The sequence below is a fragment of the Labrus mixtus genome, chromosome 8, assembly GCF_963584025.1.
Source record: "Labrus mixtus chromosome 8, fLabMix1.1, whole genome shotgun sequence".
Classification (NCBI taxonomy): domain Eukaryota; kingdom Metazoa; phylum Chordata; class Actinopteri; order Labriformes; family Labridae; genus Labrus; species Labrus mixtus.
In genome coordinates this window covers 3,417,897-3,429,980 of record NC_083619.1, presented here as the reverse complement: position 1 = coordinate 3,429,980, position 12,084 = coordinate 3,417,897, and the positions used below count along the sequence as shown (strand labels likewise).

General features: G+C 41.2%; 1 protein-coding gene across 1 annotated transcript in view; it reads right to left on the bottom strand.

The window, feature by feature from the left end:
* tox (thymocyte selection-associated high mobility group box) overlaps positions 1-12,084 on the bottom strand; it is a 46,560-nt gene that overhangs the window by 18,632 nt on the left and 15,844 nt on the right. The window contains exons 2-3 of the mRNA XM_061043856.1: positions 8,008-8,073; positions 2,048-2,158 (exon numbers count right to left, since the gene is read on the bottom strand). Coding sequence (XP_060899839.1) covers positions 2,048-2,158; positions 8,008-8,073 — 177 coding nt within the window. The remainder of the gene's footprint in view (positions 1-2,047; positions 2,159-8,007; positions 8,074-12,084) is intronic.

Below are 12,084 nucleotides of genomic sequence, written 5' to 3'. Positions count from 1 at the left end.
CACTAGTTCTTTGCCGTCTGCTTGGTGTGTCAGAGCCTTAAGGGTTGGAGGTCTGACTTGAACCTGGGCTGCCCACCTCAAGGACGATTGGCTTCATACATGGGGCATGACCAAACCGCTAGGCCATCTGCGTCACAAGATATATATCTTTTATAATCATCCACTATTCCATATTTTGATGGTGTATTTTCAGCATTCAGCGTTCAGAATGTTTTTGCTATCACATTTTATTGAGTGTTTTTAGGATCACTTAAAGAACAAGATGAACTGTAAATAATAATATGGTTGTGGTCAGGAGTTAAAGGAGCATTTCAAGACAGTTCTCTCGTCTTCTCCTTCCATCAGGAATTTAATGATCAAGTGTTTTTAAAGAGCCATCAGCTCATTTAAAAATGAAACCCCAACATGTGCTGTTTTTTGCCTTTAGCTCGGGGAATATGTCTCCAATATGAAACCCCCAACACTTTGTTTATCAGGTCCTGACTAACCATCAGATTCATGGTCTAAGTGGTAAAAACAGCGTCCTGTTGGAGCTTGGAGCTCTGCATAAATTACACTGCTGTCTGTCTGTCTGCCTCTCTCACTCTCTCCCTCGCTCTTCTGCTCTCTCCATCATTTCTCTGAGTTCCACATAAATTACTTTCTCTCTCTCTCGCTCTCTCACATTCACGTCAGTACAATAGCTCGTTCCCTGAGCACTGGGAGCGTCTAGAAAGACTAATGTAGTCAGGATTAAGTCTTTTCACACGTTTTCACATTTCACACTTTGCACGTGTCCATGTTCATGTTCATGGCAGTTTCATACGATAACGAAAAAGAACAAAAGTCAGTTTGACAAGAATAATGTTGAACATCCACACCAGTCTCTGAAACCAGACCGCTGCATTGTGAATTTAATTTAAACGTTTTTAACTGCTGTGTGAAATCATCTAAATGTATTTATATGAATTAAGATTAGATTCTAAAATAAGAGTGAGAGTTAAGATTCTGCAAACAAAGAAAAGAAATGCAGAGATCTTTCTCTGGTACGACTTGATCCCCCATGTCACCTCAGACAGGCTGTGAAAAACTGGCTTTTGTAATCAATCTTCTGGAGCCCTGACAGTTTAAATTGATTTTTAATATTGATAAGACTAAGACAAAGACAGGTATGCAATTCATTAAAGTGTCCTTAGAGGGAAACTATAAAGACACACATTCATATAAAGGACCAGTCCGCTATAAATGCTTAATTAGCATCAACCCTGTCCTCTACAGTCATATGTTTCAGTCTGATAGAAGGTGTGTGTTATGTGCTCAGTGAGTGGCTCCAGTAGTACACTTCTTATCTGTCAGCAAATTATGTAAAAATGTGCAGAAGTGGGTGAGCGTTGGGAGTTTCCCTCCAAATCTTCATGGTGGCCCGACGCCTCACCCACTCATACAATCTTCAGGGATTTTTTTTTTACTGTCTATGTATATGTGAGAAATTAGAAATTAGAGTATAAACGAGTCACACTGAAAAGAAAAAATCCACTTGCTCGGCATTTCAACGTCGTTGAAAAAATGAAAACGTGATTTTTTTTTTTGCTTTCAGAGTTTTATGTCATAGTCAGTACGCACCTACTTCATGAGATAGTTGGATGTGCCACATGCATGTCATGGAGGACCATACACCGAGGCCAGGAGGAAGGTCTGAGCTCTCAGAGACACTCTAGTTCTGGTTGTTAACTTCTAATAACCCGCTGGCCCTGCTCTATTCAAGACTCGTAGATTCTTTCAATGAGAGAAGTGCAATGAAACACTGAAGCAGTTTTTAGGTGAATTTGATCGAAGCAGTGAAACGATTCAACACTGTTATTATTATTATTATTATACAGCTGTGTGTCAGTTTAAGCAGAGTGTGGATAACAATATAATAAACCATCTCTCTCTCTCTGTTTTGTATATGTGTGTGTGTGTGTGTGTCTCTGTGTGTGTGTGTGTGTGTGTATGTGTGTGTGTGTCTCTGTGCTTCTGTGTGTGTGTGTGTGTGTGTGTGTGTGTGTGTGTGTGTGTGAGCATTCACCCATGGCAGACGCTGTGAGTCTCCCATGTGTGTGTCTCTCCTCCAGTGCTGTGCTGGCTGGTTGTGTGGCGTCACCTTGTTGAGAGGGTGGGGGGGCTGTGGCACACGGAACTGTGGGAAGAATCACAAAGACAAACAAAGTTCAAATGGACACAGAGGCCAGGAAAAGGTCAAAGGTCAAATGAAAAGGTCATGAAGAGAAGCAAGGACAAAGAGAGAGAGAGAGAGTGGGTGGAGAGGGGGCAGAGTGAGAGAGTTTCTACACACACAAAGACACACACAGCCCCCCAAAAACACTTTAAATAAAGTTTAGGTCATCTTGTTTTTACTTTTATACAGACATCTAAAGCTACTGAACTGAGGGGACAGAATAATAAAACAAGACGCCCAACTCTGCGGTAGATAATCCCTGATAAGAAAAGGTTACAAAGAGCTGCACAGCTGCAATGAAGGAGGAAAGACAAACACATAAAAACATTATAACCTGATAACATCAATGATGCTAACAGCTATTGTACATCTAGTTCACCTTTTATTCCAGTGTGTATTTCCCTGTAGCAGCGACCCTGGTGATCACCATGTCTTTGTTTCACTGCATGTTTTTTGAATTTCTAGACATTCATACCTGGAGTCTGGGTAAAACCATAACCAGCGAGACGCTCCATAAAGCAGGACAGACACTGAAGCTTTAGATAACAAACAATCTTATATATCTTTATTTACTAAATATAAATTCTGTTAATCTGGCCTTGAATATGAGCCTGGGGAGAATCCCTACTAACTAGAGAGGCATCACAAAGAGCGGTGTGTGTGTGCCTGATCTCTAGTCTTTTTTGCATTTTATTTTACTTTTCAGTATCGGCTATATTCATCTAGAGTGATGATCCTCTATCAGCTTCTACACAGCTGTTTAAACTTGTGAAGCTTTTATGCAAAGCAGCTGAGAGCTAGTAAACTCTCTGCGCTCCACTCAGTCCGTGAGAAGACACACCTCAAACTGTAAACAACAACAACACACAGTATGAGACTGTTCAGAAATGTTTTGAACCTGAGCTATGTGCACATTTAAGCTAAGGGTGAGTGTCAATGAGTTATTGAGGTGATAAAGTGTGATGTTTCATACACATCAGAGCAGACTCACTGGAGCTACATTCACCTGGAAAAAATGATATTCTGTAAATATGTTGTGTTGAATTCTACTCTACATTTAAATACTATTCACTTAGCATTGAGACTTCTTAACTCACAGCTTCACTGTGCATGCCTGTGTAGTGAAACGTCACATAAAAAGAGCTGTAGGTTGAACTGCATGACGACAAATAACTTTTGATTCATGTGGCGACAGAGCTTAAGGAACAGGGCTTTTCTCAAAATGCAAACGATTGAGCCTATCCTTTGTTTTAAAGACACAAACATTTAGAAAGCATCTTTATCACAGTAAATCTTGAATGTTCTTTAATAGTATTTAAATGTTGAGTCAGTAGTAGGGTTGCAAAGGGGTGGAAAATTCCCGGTAAATTTTCCCACAAATTCCCGTTAATTCCCATGGAAAGTTTCCAACTGAAAATTCCCGGAATTTTGCAACCCTAGTCAGTAGTAATATTTGTTGCAGCATGTAAACACAACATTCAAACGTGGCCCCTCGTCCTGGGCTCATCGCCCCCAGACGCTCACACTCACTACAGAAGTAGTGTTTATGTTTACATGTTGTTCCTACACTGAAGCCTCCACATGCTAGCACAAGGTAACCGTCGTTGTTTGTCACCTGCCTGTCCAACACAAAGCCGACCAACTCGGCATCCAGGAAAAGCCAACCCAAGGTTCCCCCTCGCTTTGGGTAGGAGCTCTCGCCTCGCTATGATTATGTTTCATCTTCTTTGCTGCGACTTTCACGTCCGTCATATTCACCGATTCAAATCGGGTCCAATCTCTAAATTGTATCCACTCCCAAATGTACCATGTGCACCGCCATCAGCTGGGGGAAACACACCAGCTCCCTCCTCGCCCAGAAACGACCCGAGTCAACCAAAACAAAACATCACAATCCAAGTGGAGGACATGGTCTCTGCAGATACAGTCACCACCACACATGTATGGAGGCCCAAAAGGGACGATCGAGTGGCATCACTTTTGTCTATTTTTTATTCTTTTGGAAAAAAGCTGCTGACTCCACCTTTAATGTTTTTTTCCAGGAAAGTCATTCTGCTGCATAATGTGACTGACTGTGAAATCTTCTTTTCCAAACATGCACAGATTCATGCAGTGCAACTTGTACTGCTCAGTCCTTCTCCCTGCCAGAGAAACGTTTCTCCTTTCTGAACGTCTATCTCGCTGTTTCAGCGCTCACAAAGCAAAGTAACGGCTACATTAACCGTTCAGAAATGACAAGGTGGAAAGGTTGGACTGCGCTGAGATGATTGCTCTCGTTCATCACAACAACCTCTGACTTTATAGAAGCAATGGTACTTCAATAATAAAGCTGTGAATTCTTATTCCACACACCACTCCCCATCTTCTTATGGCACAACACTATGAATAAAACATCAAATCATAGATTCCTATACTACACAATATTCTCTATAGTGTGCTCTATGAATAATGTATCTCGAGTGGAGTTTCTTATTAATACGAGCCTTGCTTTGTTGTGAGGTAATTCTGTTCAAACAAACACACATATGAGAGGCTTCCCTACAACTCAGGAAAGGACTTTGTGAATTTAGTCACACAGTCAAATAAAAATAGTGTTTGCTGTTTCATAGGGATCTAAAAACAGGATGGCTATCACACAGAGCTGAGGTAACAGGACAGCTGTTCATACATCAGCGGCCTGAAAGTGGAAATAAGGCAATCTCTCTCTCCCTCTCTGCTGAACAATTTAATCATAAACATGAAAAATGTAAACTTATGAACACCAGAGAACAGCCTTGTCCTGTGATGCTAGTTTAGTTTAGCTTCTCTGAGAGGAAAGATATTACAGTACTGAAGCCAAAATGACCCAGGCCCAAAATCATTCATCTAAAACTCTGTACTTCTATGACGTACATGACCTGTTCAAAAGTGGTCAAGACTATTTTATCCACAACTTCACCAGAGCAGGGAGACTGGAGGTGCTGGCTCTCTTTTAAACTGTCTTCATCACCGTGCTTAATTACTCTGGCTGGGTTGTGAAGGGAGTTTTTGGCTTTAATCAGCCGTGTTAGGAAACAGTAAGGTTCTTCTTCTTCCTTATCTTTCTGTTTAGTAAATGAATTTGGACTGGTTTTCATGGAGAGAATAGAGAATGGGTTTAATCTGTGGTTACTGGGTTGTCTTGAGGTGCGCACAGAGCGGTGCTGTGTCGCTGTTAAATGATGTAATAAGACTCAGGTGAAGTGGCAGCTGGCAGAGGACCAGTATGGACGCTGACTTGGAAGCTGCCGGACTTGACAGCCAACCCACACCCATCAACTTGTTTTTGAAACCAGCTGTACCTGATGTGATCCAACTACAACAAACAAAACTGGGGTAGCAGTACTGCTCAGTCTGTAGGGACTTGGGTTGGGAATCGGAGGGTTGGCGGCTCAAGTCCCAGTACGGACCAAGTCCGGAAGTTGGTCTGGTAGCTGGAGAGGTGCCAGTCCACTTCCTGAGCACTGCCGAGGTGCCCTTGAGCAAAACACCAAAACTGCTCTGGAGCGCTCTCTGTGGGCAGCCCCCTCACTCTGAGACCTCTCCATTAATGCATGTCCACAGGATCCTGTTTGTGCATGTGTGTGTTCATGTTCATTAGACAGTGTAAAACTGAATTTCCCCTCGTGGGATCAATAAAGTATAAATTATTATTATTATAAAAGTGAATTCATAGTCGCCTGGGCTCGTCGCTCATCACAAAGCCGCTCAGTGCGATCCGGGGACCCAGCAGACCAGCGTGTAGGTGAGGTGGCCTAGCCTTATGTTTTCCCTGTCCTGAGAACCAGTCCTTTCTGTCCCTGTCATCTCTTGACCGCTCTGTCACACTTCAGGTTAGGGCTAGCATTTTGTTGTGTTTATATCTGCAGCCGGTGCTCGTAACAGCTGAGAGACGCAATCTATTCAGTAATCATTTCTTGAGGATTCTCTGTGGGCAGTACAGATCTTCAGCTGATTTGATATGGATATAGAATTAACAAAGCCACTAAATGAAGCTGCACAGTAACATTAGCACAAACATGACGTCAGAGTTTAAGCTAGCCCTTTATTTTATGGCCCGTTTGGCCGTTAACATCCCTGAATGCTGGCCACATGACAAAACTATCGGACATGTTTTGAAAAGATTTAACAGCAATAAAACACTAATGCTATCATTAATTCATGTAGTTATTAAATGTCCTCTCCACACTGTGTAAGCTACATTAGTGTATTATTTATATGAACTTTTATAGTCATCATCACGGCTGACGGCTTTGTCAGACTGACAAAAGGATCGCCGTGTGCTGAGTGAGTGGTGTGAGCGTGCACATGGCCTGAGGTCATATCACCCAGTCCTATAACAACCTTATTTAATTTTTTTCCTCAAACCTTTATAAATAAGAGATACAACCACAGGAACAATAAGTGAGCCTTGAATATTTACTTTTTCATGCTTTAATGGTAAATTAAATTAAAAGATATAATCAGCTCACTGATCAAACTGCTTCAAAGCATCACATGCTGCTGAACTGAACAGCCCTACTTCTTTTTGCTGGAGGAGCTTGGAGGTGGACCATCATTGTAAATAGTTTATGTGCCGCAGGTCGAGTACAGTATAAGTGATATTGATTTGTGGAACAGGAAGAGAGCAGAAAGATGGTTTGTTAGAACTGGAAATAGCTGTGAAGACTAAAATAGCTCAGGAGAACCTAATGACCTCATCGGGTAAGATCAAATGATCTTCAGGGAGACTGCTCCCTGTTCAAGCATCTTTATCAGAGCGCTCTTAATGCTAACAGGTTTGAAACTGTATCTTGAACTTTAAAATCACATTTTTATAATTATATATACATACATATATATATACACATATATAGCTTTACAACCCAGTACTTTGTGTGCATACTCTACTCCTTTCCTCCTGGCTCTCATTTTTGCTGTTTCACTTCCTGGTTGGGCTGTGCTCAAAAAAATCGATATGGCAATATATCGTCATGTGCTCCGTGCAAATACATGTATCGATGCAGATGTTACACAGCTGTGATGACAGTTTAGAAAGATAATTGACCTATGGTACAGTTCACATTAACACCACAGCCACAGCTCTGGGATTAAAATATTGATATGTATTTCTAGGATCTCTGAGGAACTGGTTTGATGCCTCTGACTTACGCCTCTGCTGTTATTCTCAACGATAAAGAAAAGCTGTGGTAGTGAATTCTGTGTAGGTCATTATCCAAAAATCTATGTTTATCACGATATGTATCGTAATCGTGGAGTTGTGGGAAATAGCCAGCTTTACTTCCTGGTCAAAGCCCGGCGCGAGAACTGTGGAGCATGTGCAGAACAGCAGGGCCAATTTGGTGTCAATGTAGGTGTAAACATGCAAGAGTGACTTTAACCCCAAACACTTTATTCAGGTTGGTTATTACGACTTCAGCTTAGTACAACATTTCAACACTTATTTAAAAAGTCCAGTTTTAGTTTGAAAAACACAATAATAAACTTTTTGTCATCATGTAAACGTCTTCTCATACGTGATAAAACATTTTTACTTTTCTTAACCATGAACATCTTTATTTTGAATTTTGTGATTTCTCCATAAAGAGTGTTTTGGTCGGACGCAGAGCTTTCGATTCCTTTGGGAGAGGTGTTCGCACACTTGATTTTGAAAAGAGCTCCTTCTTCTCACCACACACACACACACACACACACACACACACAGACACACACACACACACACACACACACACACACACACACACACACACACACACACACACACACACACACACACACACACACACACTAACCTGATTGGTTGAGGGAAAGTCAAGGCCTGCGTCTTGCACACCCAGGAACATGGTGTCCCCATCCAGCTGGAGAGAAACAGGAGAACAATGTCAACAAACTATGACCAAACACAGCAAACAGAGAACAGCCAATAAGAGAAGACGAAGCTTACAGATAACCAGGTAGCTCGCAGTATGAACAACAAGTCACTATCTTATTTATTTAAATGATTTATTTTTTTTATTTTATTTGTACTTTTACTCTTTTTTTTCTACTCAGGGAGAAACGCACAAAAATTCCAATGTACCTGTACTGTCCTGTACCTGTGCACATCTATTCTATTCTATCTGTATGCCAACTGCTTCATCTTCCTGAGTCCTACTTATGGCCTGTGTCAGGACTAGTGACTGTCAGAGGTCATTTTTCATTTTACAAATGTTAGGAAAAAAATGTATTTATCTTATTATTTAAGTCTATTACGTAGAGGCTGACTGATGGTTATTTTATAGAAACTGCTTTTGTGCAAGATGTTTTAATGATTGATAGAATCTCACATGTCAGACTGCTGAGTCAGGTATTATCATGTTAATCATTATCAATCAGAAGAAACCCTCCACACTCATAGAATAACATAGTGAGGAGACTATGTGAATCCACCTAAACAGGATATGTTACAGCGTTACCATTTCATTTAGCAGACGCCTTTAGTGCAAAGCATTGTACATCTGAGAGTAAGTATAACACAAGCAAGGATCTACACACGAGTTAAGAACGTCAGCAAGGGTCAACAAACAGCTTAAACTTGGATTGGACACAGGTGCTGCCAGGCCGTGCACAGGGTGTAAAGATGAAGATTTGTTTAATCATCAACAACATCAACAGCCTGGTGGTCAATATCTTAATCAAGGTAAACAACATGCTCAATGTCATCATCATCAACATCAGAGGTGTTCATGGAAGAGGGGGGTTAGTTCTTTTATTACAGGTTGAATGGAGTTGGGTGATGCATCCCACCAGAGAAGAGTCTATCTACAGACTTAGGGCCCTGTTGTGAATGTTGGACCAGGTGACTTTGATTGGCAGAGGTTAGTGGGCAGGAGGGGGTGTAGACCTGGATTAGAGAGTTCAGGTGTGGAGCCCTTTTTTGTCCCTGTTCTGTAAGCGAGCAGGGTTTTGAATTTGATGGGAGTGGAAACAAGTGTGATGTGACATGTGCTGCCTCGGGTTGGTTGGAGACCAGTAACACGGCTCTGTTCTGGATCATTTGAAGAGGTTTGAATGATAATCTTCTCCAATGATCTCTCCAGTAAATTAGGGTAGAAAAAAATCAGTTCACAACAATAACAAAGGTAAGAAATGTACATTGGACAAGTAATTCTGATATATATATTTTTTTTAATCTAAAGAGATCTTTCTTCAGAAGAAACATTTTTGATGGTTCATAAAAAATATCCTCACTTCTTTTTCTTTTTCCCAGCTCAATCCCTTTCTCTTTCCATGTTCTGAAGCTTCCTTCCTATATTCTGATTTATACAGCATACATGTGTTTTTCATTGGTTTCTATTTTTACAAAAGCTTCATTTTCATGAGCCAAATCCTCCTCTTTAAAGTGCTCGAACTTCATCATCAAAAAAAACACTCAAATTGTCAGGGTCCATTATTGATTGTGCAGCTGATTAACTTTACACACATGTGTTGGACAAATGTCACTCACTGCCGGAGACTATCGCTGTCAGACAGGAGGGGGGAATCTCAGGAGGAGAGACATGACGTCAGAGGAATAAGAATCTTTGCTTTTATATCGTGCAACCTGTAGTTCAACATTATCAACAGCACTATTCAGGAGTGGAGGAGAACGTACTGGTGAACAGAAAACAGAATGAAGCAGGTTTAAAACGTGCACAGAGATCGCATAGAACCATGCGCATACAGTCTATGAACGTATGAACTGATATAAACCTCCAACCCCCGCCCCTTGCTCACTGTGAATCTTAGTGAATATTTTCTGCTGACTTCACACATCAGCTCACCCTGACTTCCAGCTGACAAAATGTACTAGGAGGCTAGCAGGAAAACCTCTGGGTAAATCTGGAATCTGTTTGCGTTCACACAAACCTGAAAAACTTCAGAAAGTTTCCAGGAGTTTTGTGTGTGAAAGCACCATTAAAAGGGTTTGTGTTTTTGTAATCTTAAACGTGGTTGAGAGGGTTAATTCATCAGATCCGGACAAATCGAGAAAAAGTACGTGCTTGACTTTAGAACAACTTGTTAGTTAGCAGCTAGCTAGTTAGCACCTAAGAGCCAGTCCTTACACTTAAGTTTTTTTATTTCTTTGTCTGAAAAGTGACTCATCGTGATATTCGTCAAATGTGTCTTTTATTGAGCATTTTCAGTGGCTAGCTAATTAATTATTTTATTTCAAGAGTCAACCTGCAGTTTCCATTACAGGTGATACCAGATAACAACAAACACATAGCGCTCTGAATCCATAAAGCATATTCAAATAACTCATAGAATACCAGGCACACACTCATTGTCTGGGTTGTTAAACACACAAGAACATTTGAACAGGTGGATACACACACACACACACACACACACACACACACACACACACACACACACACACACACACACACACACACACACACACACACACACACACACACACACACACGGACAGGTGGACGGGCAGGTGTAACTGCCCTATCCATTCCCCAGCTGTTGGGTGTTATGCAAATGAGGTGTAGGTTTACAGAGTCAACAGAAAAACAGTGTTTTATCATGTGACCTAACCCCCAAACACACACACACGATATGTCTTAATTAATGAAATGTTTTAAATGACATTATAAACATGTATGTAGTGGATGAGATCTGTTCATCTGTCTTGTCTTTCTTCTTCCTCTCTGGGACAAAACAGAGATCCGAGACAAAGCAGACATGCTGACCTCACTGTCACATCACGCTCTTCCCTTCACCTTTTGACCACACGCTGCACATGAAAGTGTGAGATAGAGTTAGTGATCATCTTGCAGATTCAAACATCCTTCCTGCCATTATCGTGTGTTAAAACAAATCCCCAAACTCAGCCTTTTTATCTCGATCCATAAAGTTCTCCCGTAAAGGTTACAAAACAAAAGACAAGATGTGTTGTTGTTATACTCGCTTTATTAAATTGTTACATGTCAGGAAATATGTGTTACCTTTCATCAAATCAGGCTAAAAGAAAGAGCAAGTTACAGATGTTAGCTATGAGGCTAATGTTTCCCTGCGATCCCCAATAATAAGCACTATCAGACGAGAAGAACAGAGAAAAAAGCCAGAGGAAAATAATGATGATTTTTTTTGTTGTTGTTGTTTTCAGCTTGCACTTGGTGTGAGAGGTAAAGTAAAACAGTGTCTCTTAAACCTTTACTCTGGTTGGTAGCTTATGTGTGCCAAGATGGCCATCACTTCGGCGAGGAGAGAGTTTGGTGAGGCTTTAGAGAAGGATGTTTCCCTCAAGGGAGTAACTTTTGAATAGTCCTTTCCACACACTAATCCTGCAACAGTGTCAGAACAAACCTCTGCCATAACCCAGCCTTTGTACTTTTCCTCTAAACCACACAGCAGCCCAACAAGTGTGTCATGTACACGGTGTTACTGTGTGCTGGAGGAATCTGTTATGCCTTTGTAACACTTTTTTTTTTTTTTTACGTTGCCTGTTCGAGACCGGACTGTTGTGCTCCTGTTGCAACATGCCGTCAATAAAATAGGGAATGTTTGTCCATACTGAGGTGTTGAGAAAGAAAGTATGAGCTGCAGCCCCCGGAATCAGGATCAGCTTTGTGTGCACATACAGGGAATGTGACACATAAACAATTATTAACTATGCATAAAATCATTTTGAAAAAAAGCAGGGGGGGGTGGGTGAGGAGGAGGAAGCCAAAGTCTGGAGCGGCTTCAGTCTGAGCTGGATCCGACCACACCAGAGGACTGGCTGTTATTACGCTGTGTTAGGGTTCAATTTAAAAGTACAAAGGCAGAGTGATGCCGGAGATTCTTTGCAGTATGTCAGTATCTCAGTGTTAAAGTGCTTGTAATACCTTCAAGAG